General features: G+C 40.5%; 1 protein-coding gene across 2 annotated transcripts in view; it reads left to right on the plus strand.

The window, feature by feature from the left end:
- The first annotated feature begins 1690 nt into the window (after window positions 1-1690).
- The window catches only part of CLINT1 (clathrin interactor 1), a 68329-nt gene continuing 48788 nt past the window's right edge, over window positions 1691-21231 (plus strand). For both annotated transcript variants that reach the window (XM_032259542.1, XM_032259543.1), the window contains exon 1: window positions 1691-1931. In XM_032259542.1, the coding sequence (XP_032115433.1) occupies window positions 1891-1931 (41 nt within the window). In that variant the 5' untranslated portion in view covers window positions 1691-1890. The remainder of the gene's footprint in view (window positions 1932-21231) is intronic.

A 21231-nucleotide genomic window follows, 5' to 3' on the forward strand; every position in this document is an offset into this window, starting at 1 on the left:
CTGCCTCAGCCTCTCGAGTAGCTGGTATTACATGAGTACCACACCCATCTAATTTTTTGTATTTTTAGTAGGGATTGGGCTTCAACATGTTGGCCAGACTGGTCTTGAACTCCTGACCTTGTGATCTGCTCACCTCCGCCTCCTAAAGTGTTGGGATTACAGGCATGAACCACTGTGCCTGGCCTTTTTTTTTTTTTTTTTTTTTTTTTTGTAAAGACATGAGGGTGGGTGTCGGGTGTCTCACTTTGTTGGCAGGCTGGTCTCAAACTCCTGGGCTCAAGTGATCCTCCTGCCTCAGTCCCCCAGCCTCCCAGTCTCCCAAAGTGCTGTGATAACAGGAGTGAGCCACTGTGCCCAGCCTGTAATAAACTATTGTAGAACCTAAGATTGGCCTTTTAAGATATCTTTTCAGGCTTTTGTATTTCTGACAAATGGATAGCCCTACCCAGACCAGCCACTTCTCTGCTGGCCCTCCACCCAGAAGCCAACTCAGCAAAGGAGGACCATTTTCCACACTCCTCTGATTGCATCTCCAACCAATCAGCAGCACCAATACCCTAGCCCCCTGCCCACTAAACCATCTTTGAAAAACCCTATCTTCCAAATTTTCGGGAATATTGATTTGAGTAATAACTGTTTCTCAAGTGGTATGGCCAGCCTTGTGTCAAACTCTTTACTGCAATATTGCAGTCTCAGTGAATTGATTTATCTGTAAAGCAGGCAGAAAGAAGCTGCTGAGCAATTACACAATCTGCAATTATCTTAAATGTTTCCTTGTTATTATATGTTTCTTCCAATGACCTTTAAATTCCAAGAGAGCTGAACCCCTAGCTATATTTCCCACTTCTGGCACATACAAAATGCTCAATAAATATTTGTAGAATGAAAAGAACTGTTCAGTTTCAGCAGATGGATCAAATGAAACTTAAGGTTGCTTGAAGCTTTAACATGAGCATCGACAAAAATGAGTAAGTGGAAAAGGAAGTGATGACAACCATTGCAACAAAGCAATGAAAGCAGTGTGCATATTTATGTTTAAAAAACACAAACCTGTCAAGCCCTTGAATGTCTGATTTATGAAATACATATATGTGTATGTGTGAGTGTATACATAATGTTGGCTTTTTAGTTTCACATGGAGTGTGAACTCAGTTTTGGAGAATAATAATAAAGTATTTAACAAGGATTTCATGTAGTTGTCTAAATATAAAACATTGTATCACAGAATTAAGAGTGGAAAAGGATTTAGAATACAAGTTCTTCAGTTTACAGGGATGGAAACTAAGGCCTAGAGATCTAAGTATATTTTGGCATTGGGAAATAAATAGGGTGATGTGTCTGTTGATGAGAAATACATATGCCAATCATACTTCTGTATAATCATTACTAACAACATAGCAATACCGTCTTACATTTGAAAAGAGTGTTTGAGTGCGACTAGATCCTGCACCAGTGGTTCTGAAACTTGAGCGTGATGAGAATCACCTGGAGGATTTGTTAAAGCGCAGATCGCTGGGCCCCACCTCCAAAATTTCTGGCTCGGTAGGTCTGGAGCAAGGGACGGAGAGAGCTTAAGGGAAACCATCCCAATGCCGTTCAGCTCTTGCAAATGAACCTGCCCCGCTCGGTACGCAGGGAAACTACAAGTCCCGGCATGTCCCGCGCGCAGCGGCGGAAAGTCGGGTACTTCCGCTCCACGCAGCCTCTCTGCTGCCGCGTCTCGACGTGTCACCGGCTGCGCCGCTGCTGTGGCAAAGGAAGGTGCTGACTGGGGGAGTTAGAGGCGGCGGGCGGCGGTGACCCCGGCCTGGAACTGCCCCGGCACGGAAGTGTTCCGGGATCCGTGGGGAGCAGGAGAGGGAGGCGGCGGCCAGTCCCACGCGGGGCACGATGTTGAACATGTGGAAGGTGCGGGAGCTGGTGGACAAAGCGTGAGTATCGTGGGGCAGTTGTGGCCGAGGCCCACTCAGGGGAGGGGTTACTAAGAGAGAGAGCTGGCCTTGGGCGAGGGGTTGCCCGCGTCACGCCCCCCGGCTCTGCCAGCCCCATCATGGCGGCGACCCGTTCCCTCCCGGCCCCGGGCCTCATCCCCGCTTGCAGAGCTGGGGAGGGACCCTCCTTCGTTTTAAAAACGTCCTCTTAGCCACCCTTCTCTCGTTTCCACGTCTTCCTGTCCCTTCCCCTATTCCAACTCCTGAGTGCCGACGCTTTGGTCAGAGGGGGCGGGTTGTGTGCAGCTGGGTCACTGCCCTGGCTGGAGGACTGTCTTAGCCTCAGGCTGTGAGCTTTGCCTCCTGGGCAGCAGGGAAGGCTTGGGAGTGGGGGGCACAATGCACTGGTTCTCTGTGTCTCTCGGGGTGTAGTACGGAGAGACCTTAGACCTGGTTGGAGTGTGTCTTTTACCTTCCTGGCCTCCTCTTAATTCCTAATGAACCTGAAGTGTTGGAGTGGGTGGTTAAGTGTAACAAGTGGCTATTGTGGTAAGGCTGAAGTTACTTAAGAAGAGACTCATCCTTTGCTTTTCTAACACTAGTGAAAGTAGATCACTATATAACTTCTTGTCATTTTCTTCTGTTTCTTTTTCCACTACACATCATTTTTGGTGTGCTACCTGTTCCATTCGATGAAATTAAGAGGTCTTTAAGAAATTTCCCCTTAAGAGGAAAACAACCCAGGTTTATATCCTGTTGATCTGCTTTTAAAAGCAGATAAAAAGACCAGTACGTAGTTGATTTCCTTTAACGCTGAAATAACTTTAGTCTCCTACTTGCACAAGGAAAACCTTAACATTTAAAATGAGTATATCAGATATACAGTGGTTAAGTAAGGTCTTCTAGGCCAGCAGGAAATAAAGTTTAAGAATTTAACCAGTCCTCTTCCTTTTAGGTTTTAGTGATTATGCAATGTGTGGTGAGAAAAACAGTTCGTTTGTGCCACCTACCTAACCTAAAATCAGGAAGTATAGATAGCAAACTGTTTTGTTAACACCAGAAAACAAAATAATTTCCAGTGCCGTCTGATGCATCAGTTGGAACTTAGAGCGTGACCATATTTTTATATTTTCTATGCTACCAAGAAGGCAATAGTGCCTAAGGAGCATGGATTTCAGAACCTGCAGAGCTTGGAGAAGTTACTCGTCCTCACAGTGCCCTAGTTTTCTCTGGTGCAAAATGAAAATGCAGTGATACCTACCTTAGAATGTGTGTAGTGAGGCTTAAGGGTTAAGGGGTTATATTGCACATAAAGCCCTTAACATAATTTGTTAAGATCAGTGTATTTTTGAAACTAGCAGATGTTTTACATTTAGAGTGAGATAAGATAAACCTCTTTGAGAAGGTCCAAGTTTGAGAAGTTATTTGCTTTAATGATTTTTCTTTACAACTACTCATTTGGCTATTGAGGCCTCTGCTATTTATTTTGGACTATTTAGCTGTTTATATATTCTTTGCTTTTGCTTACCAAAGATGAAATAAACTAATAGTTCTTTTCCAGATCCAGGATCATTGGCATTTTTTTGAGTATATTGTGTAAAGATTAGGATATCAACTTAAATAGTTTTTTAAAGGGCAAAAGAAGACTTCAAAGATACTTTTTTTTTTTTTTTGATGGAGTCTCAGTCTTTTGTGTGATCATAACTCACTGCACCCTCCAACTCCTGGGCTCAAGTGATCATCCCGCCTCCACCTCCCAAGTGGCCAGGACTACAGGCATGCACCACTGTGCCTGGCACTGCCTCCTTATTTCTGAGTCAGAGGTCAGCAGAATAAAACCACTAAGAAGCACCTTGTTCTCTTAGAGGACTAAATCTGTGGTACTCAAAAATTTGAAGAGGCTGTACATTGTTCATAAGACAGAAATCAAGGCAGTATTCCTGCTATTGTTGTACCTTTCATATTTGCTTATCACACTTGTTACATGCTTTAGGTTGAATTTGCCATGCAAGTAGTTACCATTCTAATGGAAAAACTGTTGTTGAAAAATAATATCTGTCTTTTTACTACCCAATTTAGGATGTAGACTTGAACCAAATTATTCGAGAACATAGAAGAATGTTGCTACCAAGGACTTTTTAAGGCTTTTGTGGGTGTCTGACACATGTTAACGTTAGAACGTGAGGTTAATTTACTGATAAGTACTCGGGATTTTAATTTTCATCTTTCACTGACAAGAAGAGAAAAAATTCTTCCCCCCAAATGTAAGCATCTTACAGAATTGTGGATCTGTTAGATGGTGCACCTAATACCATAATAGAGGTACAGCAGATCCACAGAATGACTGCTCCGATTATCAGAGGGAACTTGCAAATGAAGAAACAATGAAGTGATTAAGGACTGTTCAGATAGCTGGATCAATAAAATGAGGGCTTATATGAGAGAAAGGTTAGGGGTTTGGCTGTCTGGTCCATATTCTGGCATTGCCTTTTTAATTAGCTGTATGTATGATTTGAGGCAGAATCATATGAATTTCCAGATTTTGGGTTCCTTATCTGTAAAATGAGGGAACCTGATTAAGACTTTTTCCACCTTTGATGGCTATTGGAGAAATGCATTTCCATCAAGGAAAAATGGTTGGAACTAATTTTTACAATAGCAGACAAATTTTGGAGTCATTATCCTCTGTAGATAATTTAGGCTAAAAAGGGAAATTTTCTTAAAAAGTGGTAATCAGTAAATGTTATATTTAAATATTTTATGCAGTAAATACAGACCATGATTCAGGAAGACTAGGACTTTTAGTGTATGTTGATACCCAGTGAGGTTTTACTTCAGAAAAAAAATGTACTCTTGAAAAATGTGTTTCCTGGAGCCACTCTTAGATTCAGTACGGTAGCAGTTCTTGAGTTTAGTTATGTTTTTTTGTTTGTTTGTGTTTTTTTTGGTTTTTTTTTTGTGATGGAGTTTCACTCTTGTCGCCCAGGCTGGAGCGCAGTGGCGCAATCGGCTCACTGCAACCTCTACCTCCAGGGTTAAAGTGATTCTTCTGCCTCAGCTTCCCTAGTAGCTGGAATTACAGGCACCTGCCACCACACCCAGCTAATTTATATATTTCTGGTAGAGATGGGGCTTTGCCATGTTGACCAGGCCGGTCTTAAACTCCTGACTTCAGGTGATCCACCCACCTCGGCCACCCAAAATGATAATGATGTATTTCAGACATTGGCTTTTGAGTCACTGATTCTGGAAGTGGGGTATATTTTCCACAATTGCTGCATCTCCTGGTGGTAGTAGAGGGATTTGTTTTGCAGAACATCGTGGAACTGAGGGGAAGCAGATAAAGCCATAGGCCTGCCAGAGCTTGGAGTGCCAGTATCTTCCCACTCGTTGTCAAGTTGCATAAAAGGTGATGTGGCAGGAAAGAATAAGTGGCACTATTCCCATCAACTAGGAACACTAGCTTAACTGTTGTCATCCTGTGACCTGTCTCCCGTTACCTGTGGCTGTAATAAAATTGGACATGTTTATATTTTGTCATCCTATGTATGCATGGTAAAATTGAAAGTTGCTGCAGTTCTATTTTCTCTCCAGATTTCAGTAATGTAATGAAGGTGACACGTTAGTGGTAGATCAAAACTGCTACTTACTTGTTCAAGCTCAGTGAATCCTTCTCTTTCCTTGCAAGGAGAAATATTAGTGGTAAATCTATTTGATCAATGCCTCTTTTTTTTTTTTTTTTTCTGAGACAGAACCTCACTCCATCCCCCAGGCTGCAATGTAGTGGCCTGATCTCAGCTCACTGCAATCTCTACCTCTCAGTTTCAAGTGATTCTCCTGCCTCAGCCTCCCAAGTAGCTGAGATTATAGGCACCTGCATCCATGCCTGGCTAATTTTTGTATTTTTGGTAGAGATGTGGTTTTGCCTTGTTGGCCAGGCCTGTCTCAAACTCGTGACCTCAGGTGATCCACTTTCCTTGGCCTCCCAAAGTGCTGGGATTACAGATGTGAGCCACCACACCCAGCGTCCGTGGCCCTTTTTATAATAGTGATTCAAACAGCTCTGGCTGAGGTCCTAAGGCAACAGCTATGGATATCCATTTTAAGTTATCTAAGGGTAGCTTGCATTTTCCCTCATAAGTTGATTTTTATTGATGTATATTTGCTTGGTTTTTTAGATCCTAAATGTTTAGATAATGTAGAGCTGTAGAAACTATTGCTCTAGCCTCCTGACTCCTGAGGAAGAAACTTTTGCATTTATAAAGAATAGTACATTCCTTTATATATACATTTTTTATTTATTGGATTCATACTCTAGTTTCTTTTTGTTTTTTTATTTTTGAGACAGGGTCACACTCAGTTTTCCAGGCTGGAGCACAGTGACACAAACATGCATACTGCAGAGGGGACCACAACCGTGCCACCATGCTTGGCTAATTTTTAAAGATTTTGTTGTAGAGAAGAGTTCTTGCAGTGTTGAACAGGCTGGTCTTGAACTCCTGGGCTCAGGCAGTCTGCCTGCCTCAGCATCCCAGAGTGCAGGCAGGAGCCATTGCGTCTGGTCTAGTACTCTATTTTCTGAACTTGAAGCATAAAATACCTGCCTTCAAGAACCTTACCTCTACAAATATACTTCAACTTGAACAGATTGTTTTTCTTTTCTTTTAGTCTTCAGCTGTCATCCCCTTTATTTTCCATATCAGTAAATCTCTGTTCAGTTTGTTTCTTGGAATTTGAAAGCAGAGATAGTAAGATAATTGTCAGCTTACTAGACTTTCCAATGTCAACTTTTCCTTGAAACAATGAATTACTTATCCTCCTCCTTTTCTAGTAACTGGACACAAGTAAATATTAAGAATTTAATTCCAAAGAAAGATGAGTTTGGTTTATCTTCTGCTAGCATTTCTTAGAGGTAATTTTCTGTAGTTTAATCTATTTAGTACTACTGTCAAATTGCTTTTAAAAAGCACTTAACTGCCTCTTGTGTTTTCTTGCACGCTTTAGTATTAGTTTACAAGCAGTTTCTTATCTACTTACTGATACGTCCATTGAAAGTACTTAGCCTTTTTTATTTTGAGTGCCATTTGCTAGTACTCCAAGGTTTCACAATATGGCTCCACAGTTGAATCTTTTTTTGTATTTTTTTTTTTTTTTTCTTGAGATGAAGACCTGCTCTGTCACCCAGGCTGGAGTACAGTGGTGCTATCTCAACTTACTGCAATCTCTGTCTCCCAGGTTCCAGCGATTCTCCTGCCTCAGCCTCCTGAGTAGATGGGATTACAGGTGCCTGCCTCCATGCCTGGCTGATGGACATACAATAAACTCTTGAAACATCTATTAGTATTATTACTGTTATACACAAAATAGTGTAACACTAGAAAAATCAAAGGAATAGAGTGTTTGAGAAAATAAAGATACAGACTAGGTTATTTATAAGTATGTAGGAATTGTATCTTCATGAAATCATTATTTTCAGTGAGTGCTCTCTCCTAAGATTAAGTTTAGTCTACATATAGGACAGCACAATTAAATACCTCTGTTGTTTGTGCTTTGTATTTTTTTTTTAACCAAATCATAAATGGCTTCTACTTTAATATTGCAAAGCATATTGCAGAAATACTCTTTCAAAAGACATGTTAAGGAATAAAGTCTTTGGAAAGACATGCTGCAATTTCCATCTGCCAATTCTTAATATTTTGTTCAGCTTGTTTTGTGTATTCTCAAGATTTTAAAGTAACTGCTAATGTAAAACATTTCTAAAACATAAAAAGATTTATAAATGCAAATTTAAGCAGACAATTCCTAAGAGACTGAACGATATCAAGAAAAAGAATCCTCTAAAACATATGATACCAAATTTGTGGTATTTCTCAATGGACAAACAAGGAAATACATGCAAGGAAAGCACATTGGAGAAAGGGCTTTCCAGTTATTCAGTCCCTCTTCCAAGTTGGCATGAAATTCTTTTGGCTTACCAGGGCTGTTTTGCCTGAAAATTAAGTACAAGTAAAGGAACATAATGTATTCCCATGTTAGAGCCAGTTTATAGCTATGTATTACTTGTGGGTAGATTTAGCTAATGAATTATTAAATGTGAGTGATTTTGTTAATGTGCAACAGTGCATGTGAATGGTTTGTACTTCATTTAAGAAAAGTCTATTTAACCAGTTATTTTGGAATTTTTTTTTTTTTTTTTTTTTTTTTTTGAGGCAGGGTCTTGCTCTGTCACCCAGGCTAGAGTATAGTGGTGCCATCTCGGCTTACTGCAGCCTCAACCTCCCAGATTTAAGCAATCCTCCCAAGTAGCTGTGACAACAGATGCACGTCACAACACGTAGCTAATTTTTGTTTTTTTGGTAGAAATGGAGTTTTTCCACATTGCCCAGTCTGGTCTTGAACTCCTGAGCTCAAGCATTCTACCTACCTTGGCCTCCCGAAATGCTGGAATTGCAGGTGTGAGCCACTGTGGCTGGCCTAGTATATTTGTTTTGACATGAATTTTATTTAGTTTTTCAATTCTTAGGACAGTATTTAAGTTCTGGATTTATATTAAGTGTTGGATAACTTTAATATAAATAATCTGTTATAATTTTGCACACACCATTATGTTGTAAATGTTCATTCATGCTTTTTGAACAATTCTTGAACATTTCATTTAAGAATTCTCATCCAAATAGCCTATTTTCTTTTCTTTTTTAAGATGGAGTCTTGCTCTGTCACCAGGCTGGAGTGCAATGGTGTGATCTCAGCTCACTGCTCACTGCAACCTCCCCCTCCCAGGTTCAAGTGATTCTCTTGCCTCAGCCTCCCCAGTACCTGGGACTACAGGCACGTGCCACCAAGCCCAGCTAATTTTTGTATTTTTAGTACAGATGGGGTTTTACCATGTTGGTCAGGATGGTCTTGATCTCTTGACCTCATGATCTACCTGCTTCAGCCTCCCAAAGTGCTGGGATTACAGGCATGAGCCACTTCACGTAGCCCAAATAGCCTATATTTTTATAATAGAAAAAAGACATCCATTGAAAATTCAATTCTGGATTTTTTGTTTGTTTGCCATTTGTTTTCATTCCTTTTTAGTAAATCAGTAAAGAACAGTGCAAGGCTAGGTACTGTGGCTCATGCCTATAATTCCAGCACTTTGGGAAGCTGAGAAGGGAAGATCTCTTGAGCCCAGGAGTTCAAGACTAGCCTGGGCAACACAGACCCTGCCTCTACAAAAAATTAAAAAATTAGCCGGACATGGTGGTGCGTGCCTGTAGTCCCAGCTACATGAGAGGCTGAAAGGGGAGGATCAATTGATCCAGGAATTGGAAGGCTGCAGTTAGCTATGATCATGCCACTGCACTCTAACCTGGGCAACAGAGTGAAACTTTGTCTCTAAAAAAAATATTTTTTAATATTTAAAAAAAAGAACAATGCAAATAAGCATACTGAACCTTTTTCTATTAATTTTTCTCATACTCATTTCTCATTTGTCACTTTAAGAGACTTACGGTTGTACAGATGAAACTACATGTCTTAATTTATAGTTAAACCCCCATGGTTAAATAATATCTTTTTTTTTTTTTTTTTTTTTTGAGACAGGGTCTCACTTTGTCACCTAGGCTGGTATGCAGTGGCATGATCTTGGCTCACTGCAGCCTTGACCTCCTGGGCTCAATCCATCCTCCTGCCTTAGTCCCCCAAGTAACTGGGACTACAGGTGCGCGCCCCCATGCCCGGCTAATTTTTTGTAGAGATGGGGTTTCACTGTACTTTCCAGGCTGACCTCAAACTCCTGAGCTCAAGCAATCCGCCAGCCTGAAGCTGAGGCTTCCCAAAGTGCTAGGATTATAGGTGTGAGTCACTGCACCCAGCCAGTAATAACCTTAGTTTGATATGCTTGGCTTATAAGTTTGGTACTGAATGGGCTTTGAAGGATGGCCTATTTCTCACGAAGCCATGTAAAATATTTAGCCCAATAATCTGCTCTCTACACAGCAGCAAGAGGGAATGTTTAAAAATACTAAGTCAAATGGATTCAGAACTCTTCAGTGGCTTCTCATCTCATTGCTTACTGGCCTGTACACATCTGGCTCTTTGCTGCCCCCCTCTGATCTCTTCTCCCATCACTGTCCCTCACTTTCTGTGTTCTGTTCATTGGACCTCCTGTATTACATAGTATGCTCTCACCCTTGTCACTGTTTTTCCCTGTGCTTGCCTTTCTCTGTTACCTGTATTCATCTGCTATCTCGGATAATGCAAGTTCCTTGAGGGCAGGAACTTTTGTTTTGTTTCCTGCTGTATTACTAAATCTTAGAACAATTATGACACATAGTAGGTGCTCAAATATTTTTGAATGAATACATTACATTTGGCAAGCTGATATTTATTACAGAGGATATCCTTCAAATCCACATATGTGTATATATATATATTTGAGATGTCTGTCACCAGGTTGGAGTGCAATGGCGCGATCTTGGCTCACTGCAACGTCCACCTCCTGGGTTCAAGTGATTCTCCTGCCTCAGCCTCCCTAGTAGCTGGGACTATAGGCGCATGCCAGCACGCCCAGCTAAATTTTTTAGTAGAGATGGGCTTTCAACATGTTGGCTGGGATGGTCTCAATCTCTTGACCTTGTGATCTGCCCACCTCAGCTGCGATTACAGGCGCAAGCCACCATACTCGGACCTAAATCCAAATATTTCTAATAGTAAAAGCTGATAGTTATTGAACATTTACCATGTGCTAAGAACAAAGGTGAAAATATTGTTATGTTCAATTTTCTAATGAGGAAATTGGGCACATAATGCCAAGAGTATGTCACAGATAACACATTGAAAAAACAGTCTAGATTTTAAATCTAGATGATATACTTTCAGAATATATATTTAACAGTTTATGCTAATCTTTTACAAGACATAAACAAAAAAATTGTTGGACAGGCATACCTGAGAGATACTATGGGTTTAGTTCCAGACCACTGCAATAAAGTGAATATTGGAATAAAGCAATTTGTACAAATTTTTAGTTACCCAGTTCATGTAAAAGTTGTTTCCACTATACTGTAGTCCATTAAATGCACAATGGTGTTATGTTAAAAAAAAAAAAAAAAAAAAGTACATACCTTAATTTAAAAATATTTTATTGCTAAAAAGTACAGTCATCTGAGCTTTCAGCAGATAGTTATTATTCTGCTGGTGGAAAATCTTGCCTCTATGTTGATGGCTGCTGACTTATCAGGGTGGTGATTGCTAAAGTTTGGGGTAGCTGTGGCAATTTCTTAAAATAACAATGAAGTTTTCTGCATCATGGATTCTTCCTTTCACAGATGATTTCTCTAGCGTGCAATGCTGCTTGATAACATTTTACCTAAAGTAGAACTTCTTTTATGATTGGAGTCAGGCTGGGCATGGTGGCCCACGCTTGTAATGCCAGCACTTTGGGAGGCCAAGGTGAGCAGATCACTTGAGGTGAGGAGCTCAAGACCAGCCTGGCCAGCATGGCAAAACCCTGTCTACTAAAAATACAAAAATTAGGCCAACACAGTAGCTCATGCTTGTATTTTGGGAGGCCGAGGCGGGTGGATCACTTGAGGTTAGGAGTTCGAGACCAACCTGGCCAACATGGTGAAACCTCGTCTCTACTAAAAATACAAAAATTAGCTGGGCATGGTGGCGGGCTCCTGTAATCTCAACTACTCAGGAGGATGAGGCAGGAGAATCAGTTGAATCTGGGAGGCAGAGCTTGCAGTGAGCCAAGATCATGCCACTGCCCTCCAGCTTGGGCAACAGAGCAAGACTGCATCTCAAAAATGAAACAAAAATTAGCCAGATGTTCTGGCATGTGCCTTGTAGTTTCAGCTACTTGGGAATTTGAGGCACGAGAATCGCTTGAACCTGGGAGGCGGAGGTTGCAGCGAGCTGAAATAGCACCACTGCACTCCAGCCTGGGCAACAGAGCAAGACTCTACTTCAACAAAAAAAAAATTGGAGTCAGTCCTCTAAAACTCTGCTACTGCTTTATCAGTTAAGTTGCCCACTGCAGCCTGGGCAACAGAGTGAGACTGTGTCTCAATTAAAAAAAAAATTCTTAGGCCAGGCGCAGTGGCTCATCATGCTTGTAATCCTAGCACTTTGTGAGACAGAGGCGGGTGGATTGCTTGAGCCCAGGAGTTCAAGACCAGCCTGGCCAACATGGTGAAACCTCATCTCTACTAAAAATATAAAAATTAGCCAGGGGTAGTGGTGGGCCCCTGTAGTCCCAGCTACTTGGGAGGCTGAGGCGGAATTGCTTGAATCTGGGAGGTTGAGGTTGCTGTGAGCCACTCTGATCACTCCAGCCTGGGGGTCAGAGTGAGTTTCTATCTCAAAAAAAAAAAAAAAATTTTTTTTTTTTTGGCCAGGTGCGGTGGCTCACACCTGTAATCTCAGTACATTGGGAGTTCAGGGCATGTGGATCACCTGAGTCCAAGAGCTCTAGATCAACCTGGGCAACCTGGTGAAACCCCATCTCTGCTAAAAATACAAAAATTAGCCAGATGTGGTGGCATGTACCTATAGTCTCAGCTACTCAAGAGGATCACTTGAGCCCAGGAGATCAAAGCAGCAAACAGTGATGGTGCCACAGTTCTTTGTTGTCATTTTAACAGTGTTCACAGCAACTTCACTGGAAGTAGGGTCCATCTCAAGAAACCACTTATTTTGCTCATCCAGAAGAAGCAACTCATCATTCAAGTTTTATCATGAGATTGCAGCAATAAGTCACATCTTCAGGCTCCACTTGTAATTCTAGTTTTCTTGCTGTTTTCACCACATCTGCAGCGACTTCCTTCACTGAAGTCTTCCCCGCCTCAAAAAGTCATCCATGAGGTTTGGAATCAACTTCCAGACTCCTGCAAATGTTGATATTTTGACCATGAGTCACATTTTTTGTCTTTTGAGATGTCTCACTCTGTCTCTGCTCTGTCATTCAGGCTCAGGGTAGAATGCAGTGACATGGTCACCCCACTGCAGGCAACTCCACCTCCTGGACTCAAGTGATCCTCTGGCCTCAGCCTCTTGAGTAGCTGGGATGACAGGCATGTATGCCACCACACCCAGCTAATTTTTTTACTTTTTTGTAGAGACAAGGTCTCGCTATGTTGCCTAGGCTGGTCTCGAACACCTGAGCTTAAGCAGTCCTTCCACCTTGACCTCCCAAAGTGCTAGGATTACAGGTGTGAGCTATTGTGCCCAGCCATGAATATTCTTAAATGGCAAAACTAACATAGTGAATTCTGTCTGGAAGGTTTTCAATTTACTTTTTCCAGATACATCAGAGGAATCACTAGCTTGGCAGTTACAGCCTTACAGAATGTGTTTTCTTAAATAATAAGACAAAAGTCAAAATGACTTCTTGTTCCATGGGTTACATTGAACATTGTGTTAGGAGACAGGAAAACAACATTCATCTCTTTATACATCTTCATGAGATCTCCTTGGTAACTCCTTGTCCATGCGAAATATTTTGAAAGGAATCTTTTTTTCTGAGCAGATCTCAACAATGGGCTTAAAATAATCAGTAAACTATGCTGTAAACAGACTTGCCATCATTCAGGGTTTGTTGTCCCATTTCTATAGCACAGGCAGAGTAGATTTAGCATAATTCTCAAGGGCCCCAGGATTTTCACGTGCAGTGAGCACTGGCTCACGTCTGCATTAGTCCATAACAAGAGAGTTAGTATGTCCTTTGAAGCTTTGAAGCCAGGCACTGACCTCTCTATCTATGAAAGTCCTAGATGGCATCTTCCACTGTAAGGCTGTTTCATCTCCATTAAAAATATGTTTAGTGTAGCCACCTTCATTAGATGATCTTAGCTAGATCTTCTGGATAACCTGCTGTAGCTTCTGCGTCAGCACTTCCTGTTTCACCTTACATTTTTCTCTTACAGAGGTGACTTCTTTTCTTAAACCTCATAAACAAACCTCTGCTAGCTTCAGCTTTTCTTCTGCAGCTTCCTCACCTCTCTCAGCCTTCAGATAGAACTGAAGAGAGTTAGGGCCTTTCTCTGAATTAGGCTTTGGCTTAAGGGAATGCTGTGGCTAGTTGGATATTCTGTTTTTCAAACCACTCAAACTTTCTCCATATCAGTTATAAGACTCTGTTTCACTTAGCATTCTTGTGTTCATAGAGTAGCACTTTAAATTCCCTTCAAGAACATTTCCTTTGCATTAACAACCTAACGTTTTGGCACAAGAGGCATAGCTTTTAGCCTGTCTCAGCTTTTGACATACCTTCCTAAGCTTAATCATGTCTAGCTTTTGATTAAAAGTAGATGGGCAACTCTTCCTTTCACTTGAACACTTAGAGTTCATTGTAGGGTTATTAATTGACCTCATTTCAATATTTTGTCTAAGGGAATAGAGATGCCTGAGGAGAGGGGCACACTCAGCATATTATCAATTAACAGCACGATTCATGCTGTTCCCAAACAATTACAATAGTAACATCAAAGATTACTGATCATAGACTGCTATAACAGAAATAATAATGAAAAAGTTGGAAATACTGTCAGAATTACTAAAACGCTTAACCCAAGTTTGCCACAAACCTTAAATTTGTTTTTTTCTTTTTAAGGCACTATCTGTGAAACACATTAAAGTAAAGCACGATAAAATTAGATGTGTCTATATTTTGCTGTCAAAAAGGTGAATTACTAGTATATACCTCATGCAAATTAAAAATTATTTGGGAAAAATTTATAGCACTTAATTTTTATTTTATTTTATTATTATTATCTAGAGCCTCACTCTGCTACCTAGGCTGGAGTACAGTGGCATGATCTTTGTTCACTGCATCCTCTGCCTCCCAGGTTCAAGCAATTCCCCTGCCTCAGCCTCCCAAGAAGCTGAGATTACAGGCGTATGCCACCACAGCCGGCTAATTTTTGTGTTTTTAGTAGAAACAGGGTTTCACCATGTTGGGCAGGCTGGTCTCAAACTCCTGACCTCAAGTTATCCGCCCGCATTGACCTCCCAAAATGCTGAGATTACAGGCGTGAGCCACCACACCTGGCCTGTAGTGCTTAAGATTCTGAACCAAATTCAGTTAGAGTGTGTTTTTTTTCCGCATATGCACCTATCATAGAAGGACATTTTTCTGGCCTCTTGCAGTATTCTGAATAATGTCTGTGAGGCCGATGACCCTTAATGAGAGGGAAGCAAATAGATGAAGCAAGTAGATGTTTCTGTAGGTGAAAAAGAAAATCTTCACTAATGTTACAAAGGTGTTCTCTATAAGCAACTGTAAAGTGTTTTAACATTTATTGAGCTATATTAAGTGCTTCAGAATCAGTGACCAACTTTTAAAAGTTTTATAATCCTGTGATCTTATTTATTATTTTATTTATTTTTTTTTTTGAGATGGAGTCTCACTCTGTAGCCCAGGCTGGAGTGCAGTGGTGTGATCTTGGTTCATTGCAACCTCCGCCTCCGGGGTTCTAGTTCAAGCAATTCTCCTGCCTCAGCCTCCCAAGTAGCTGGGATTACAGGCACAAGCCACCATGCCCAGCTAATTTTTGTATTTTTCAGTAGAGACAGGGTTTCACCATGTTGGCCAGTCTGGTCTTGAGCTCCTGACCTCATGATCCACCTGCCTCAGCCTCCCAAAGTGCTGGGATTACAGGTGTGAGCCACCACGCCCAGTCTAATCCTGTGATCTTTATGTTGTGGTCAGTTTGACATGCCTCTGTGTGCTATGTCATATGAACCTGTGATTTATGCACAAATTTTCTAATTTTTCTTATGTTCAAAATGGATAATTTGGAATAATGTTCTTTAATCACTTATGTACCATCTAAGTACTGTATTTTTGGCATTGGGTGTAAACATTTGAACGTTCTACAATGTCTCAAAATACGTTATTGATATACTCACTAATTTTGGCTGACCTTTTAAGGGTCCTTCACTGAGTACTTATTAAATAACAACAACCACGAGCCCTCTAAGACATGCGACAGATGGTAGGGTTCCAGTAGGCAGCTTACTGTTCTGTATCAAGCATATATGCACATGAAAACCACATGAAAAAGAAATAGAGATGACACAAGTTGGTTTATCAGTGAGTACTTTCTTAGAAGCTAGTTCTGTCGTAAAAGAAAGGAGGTTTCTATTATACCGTAATCAAATTGTCCAAATTAAATAATTTGAAATATAAATGTTTCGATTTTGCAAACTTGAGGGGAAAATATAAAGATCTTCAAAATTTCAGTAGACAGGATCTAGAACAGTTTCCTTTGTGTCAGAAAGTTGAGTCTAGTTTTGGGGATTGGATAATACATCTAAGTAATTACTGGTGGAAAAAAAAATCTATAGCTTACTTAAACAGAATATCAAGTATTTGAGTTCACAAAGAGATAGTATCACTCTTACCACTGTTGAGATATAGGATTTTTCATTTTATTCTGTTGATAAGATTTTTTTTAGAGTTACATACTTTTGATTAGCATCTGATATTTGGCAATACATATGAATTTAATTAAGCAGAAGCAAAATCTATAGATGATAAAATCACACTGTATAATATCAAGTCTGTGTCTGCAAAGATGTAATTTTCACATATTGTGCCAGTGCAGGATGTCTCATTTTATCTTTCTCTTAGAAGGATTTTATTCCTTTTTTTAAGGTTAACTGATTTTTAATACTTGTTTTAGATGTTGTCCTGAGAAGCAAGATAATATAGTTCATAAAATTACCTTAATAGAGTGTTTTAAATGGACCACCGCCTGTTTAAAAAGATAACTGGTTGTGAGTTTGCCACAGTTGATAAAATTTCTTTGGGTTTCAGTTTTGTTTTTAAATGAAGAGTGGGAAAGGTAAGTGGGGGAGGGACATGAGTCAAGATACTTCCTCTACTTCTTCTGTATAAAATGAGGATAAGGTCTACCACTAAGAGAATTAAATAAGCTAATATGCTGTGCAAACATTGTTCTTTACTTTTGTTGTATTGCCTTAGTTTTGTCATTGAGGCAATTTCTGAAGTTGTTAAAAAGTTTCAAATTTAGATGAACAAAGGCCATTTTTAGATTAGTTCTGTAGTTGGGAAATATATTTTTATAAAATTTAAACCCCTTTAACAGTAAAATTTTTACTCTTAAAATTATTTTAGTGGCTATCTTATCATACCTGTGAAAACTGGAATTGGGATCCAAAATACAAATAAAACTCATAGGCTATACTTATTTTTGAATACCTTGGATATTTGATCTTCTTGTGAAACCAGTCTAACATATGATACTTCTTGGCAAGAGAAACACCTCACTGTTGCTTCTTTTTTTTAAAAACAAAATCGATTAACTTTAAAGAGCAGATAACTTATGCAAGTATCTTAAGCAGCTACCACCAATAGGAAAGAATATTTCACAGCTAAACTCACACACAAAACAAGATGAGTATGAAGTTGCTGTAAGTACAGAGTAGGGGTGTTTTGTTTGTTAAATAGAAATAATATTTCTGTACTTTCTTTTGTAAATGGACCATGGGGGTTTAAACTTTTAAAATTTATTGCAGATTGCATTTGAGGACTTGTGCTGGAATAGATAATGTGTATCACTAGATATGTAGTTGAATTTGTAATGGCTAGTATTTGCAAAGCAACTTTCAAATAAATATTTTATGGTAAATATTTAACAAAGTTTTTCTAGCAAGTGGGGATGGATATTCTAGTTATTTAGAGTTATAAATAGTCTGTTACCATCATATCCAAATATAACATTTTGCTAGTGTTTATTAATTTCTGTCATTAACTAGAACAATTATAAGAGACCTTTTTTTTTTTTTTTTTTTTTTGAGACGGCGTCTCACTCTGCAGCCAGGCTGGAGTACAGTGGCGCAATCTCCACGCACGGCAACCCCCACCTCCCAGGCTCAAGTGATTCTCCTGCCTCAGCCTCCCAAGTAGCTGGGATTACAGGCACATGCCACCATGCTCAGCTAATTTTTGTATTTTTAGTAGAGACAGGTTTTTACCATGTTGGACAGATGGTCTCAGTCTCCTCACCCCATGATCTGCCCACCTCAGCCTTAAAGTGCTGGGATTACAGGCATGAGCCACTGTGCCTGGCCTCTTTTCTTTTTCTTTTTTCTTTTCTTTCTTTCTTTTTTTTTTAGACTGAGTCTCGCTCTGTCACCCAGGCTGGAGTGCAGTGGCACTATCTTGGCTCACTGCAACCTCCGCCTCCCGGATTCAGGCAGTTCTCCTGCCTCTGCCTCCTGAGTAGCTGGGATTATAGGCATGTGCCACCATGTCCTGCTGATTTTTGTGTTTTTAGTAGAGACGGTGTTTTACCATGTTGATCAGGCTGGTCTCGAACTCCTGTCCTTGTGATCCACCTGCTTCGGCCTCCCAAAGTGCTAGGATTACAGGTGTGAACCACCATGCCTGGCCAGAATAAGGATTATTCTCTTATATAGCCACAGTATAGTTAAGTTCAGAAAATTTAACATTGAAACAATAATTTTACCTCTTTCATATTCCAATTTTGTCAATTGCCCACTCCAGGATTTCATTTAGCGCCATGTATTGTATTTAACTGTAATGATTCTCTAGTCTCTTTTAATGAAGAATTTCCTAACCTTTGTCTTTTACAATGTAGGCATTTTGGAAACTAGAAGCCAGTTTGGTTGTTTTTTTTTAATAGAATATTCCTTAATCAATCAATCAGTCAATTCTCCCTCCCTCCCTCCCATCTCACTCTGTTGCCCAGGCTGGAGTGCAGTGGTACAGTCTCTGATTACTGCAATTTCTGCCTTGTAGGTTCAAGTGATTCTCCTGCCTGAGCCTCCTGAGTTGCTGGGACTGTAAGCATGCGCCACCATGCCCAGCTAATTTTTTTGTATTTTTAGTAGACACAGGGTTTCACCATGTTGCCCAGCCTGGTCTTGAACTGCTGATGTCAGGCAATCCACCTGCCTTGGGCTCTCAAAGTGCTAGGAATACAGGCGTGAGCCATGGTGCCTGACCCCCTCTTTTTTCTTTTGAGCACTTTTAGCTTCTGGTACAAAGCTGTTTTAGACTTATCCTGTACTGAGTGCTTCAGCCCCGGAATCAGCCATTTCTCTGAGGACCCTGGTTTTAGTTCCACCTAGTGGTAAAGCATATTTTTAAAATAGAGATTATACAGTTGATTATACATACACAGAGAGAGGTTTTTGTCATAATTAGGAGATTACTAGAACTTCTTGGTATGCGGGATCACCTGTACCTCAAAGAGTTGGCACATGGGACAAAGTTCTTATTTTGGGTGTTTTGTGTGTGTGTGAGAGAGAGACAGAGTCTTGCGCTGTCGCCCAAGCCGTAGTGCACTGCACGATCTCGGCTCAGTGCAACCTCTGCCTCTCAGGTTCATGTGATTCTCCTGCCTAAGCCTCCTGAGTAGCTGGGATTACAGGCGCCCACCACCACACCCAGCTACTTTTTGTATTTTTAGTAGAGACAGGGTTTCACCATGTTGGCCAGGCTGGTCTCGAACTCCTGACCTCAAGTGATCCACTGGCCTCGGCCTCCCATAGTGCTGGGGATTATAGGCGTGAGCTACCACACCTGGCCTGGGACAAAGTTCTTTGGAAGTGTGATAATGATACTTTTCTTTTGAATAAAGCTTAAGGTTTTGTTTTCATTTTTTGATTATTTTGTTTTGAGGCAGGGTCCCCCTCTGTCACCCAGGCTAGAGTGCAGTGGCACAATCATGGCCCACTGCAGCCTTGACCTCCTGGGTTCAGGTGATCCTCCCGCCTCACCTCAGCCTCCCTAGTAGCTGGGACTACAGACATACACCACTACTTCTGGCCAAATTTTGTATTTTTTAATGGATATGGAGTTTTGCCATGTTGCCCAGGAAATTTCAAACTCCTGGGCTCAAGCATTCCGCCCACCTTCAAAAGTGCTGAGATTACAAGCATGATCCAGCACACCTGGTCTTTTCTCATAGTCTTTAAAGAGAATAAGATTCATGAAGAGCACTACATTTCTGTTCTATTTTCACTACTTCTAACAATGTTCTTTGCTTTTTTAAAATTAGGTAAGTATGAACAGCAAAAATCAAAGCATATGCTACACAGTGTATGTATTATAGATAATGATTGTGATTATGGCAATAACATGCTCTCATAGAATGTATTCTTCCTAATTGTATTTCTTGTTACAACCTTCCACCTGTAATTCATCGTTCTGTTATATTGAAACTGTTTTGAATTGTTTATACCAGCAGCTGATTACTGAGTAATTTAAGAGTCTCACTTAATTATGGCAGCACTATTCTAATTAGAATGCTAAATGTTGGCGCTTTATTTTGCAAATAGAAGTGTAGAATATTCATGTTTGCAAAATTTGTAGAAAAAAATATTGAGAATTTATAATTTTAAGATGTATACATTAAGCATGGACTTAGGCTGGTTTTACTCACAAAGTAAATATGTAATTCATTTGAAATATGAAATCCTTGACTTAGGCTGGGAGCAGTGGCTCACACCTGTAATCCCAGCACTATGGGAGGCCAAGCCAGGCGGATCACTTGAGGTCAGGAGTTTGAGACCAGCCTGGCCAACGGGGCAAAACCTTGTCTCTACTAAAAATAAAAAATAAGCTGGGTGTGTGGCAGATGCATGTAACCCCAGCTATTCAGGAGGCTGGGGCAAGAGAATTGCTTGAACCTGGGAGGCAGAGGTTGCAGTGAGCCGAGATCGCGCCCCTGCGCTTCAGCCCCTGGGCAATAGAGCTAAGACTTATTTTCAAAAAGAAAAAAAACAGAAATCCTTGACTTAAATTGGATTAAATTGGCCGTTTGTTAAAAGTGGCATTTTTCTAGCAATTAAGAAAAAATTTATATAAAGCTGAAAAATTACATAATTTTAAGTAGAACAAATATAAGCTCTTAATTTGAACATTAAAAGAGCTTGAGAAATATGCTGGTGAGACAACACTGATTTTGAATTTGCCATGTTGCCTAGGCTTGTCTCAGAACTCCTAAGGCTCAGGTGATCCACCTCAGCCTCCCAAAGTGCAGGGATTGCAGGCATGAGCTGCCACACAAGCCCAATACACTGGTTTTAGTTAAAATTGTAGATAGTGGAAAGCAAAGGGTGCTATGAGGAGCGTGTACAGACCCCCAGCTGTTGTGGGAGATAAGGAAGATTTCTTGGAGGAAGTGGCATTCAAGCTAAGACCCGATGATCAGGTGGAGTTAGCTGGAGAGCAGGGACAGAGAACATCCTGGGCAAAAAAGGCCTATTCTTCAGGTGAGAATGACACACGAATGGGACTGAAAAAGTAAACTGGTAT

Source organism: Sapajus apella, unplaced genomic scaffold, assembly GCF_009761245.1.
Source record: "Sapajus apella isolate SASKATOON/1434 unplaced genomic scaffold, GSC_monkey_1.0 scaffold110, whole genome shotgun sequence".
NCBI classification, from domain to species: domain Eukaryota; kingdom Metazoa; phylum Chordata; class Mammalia; order Primates; family Cebidae; genus Sapajus; species Sapajus apella.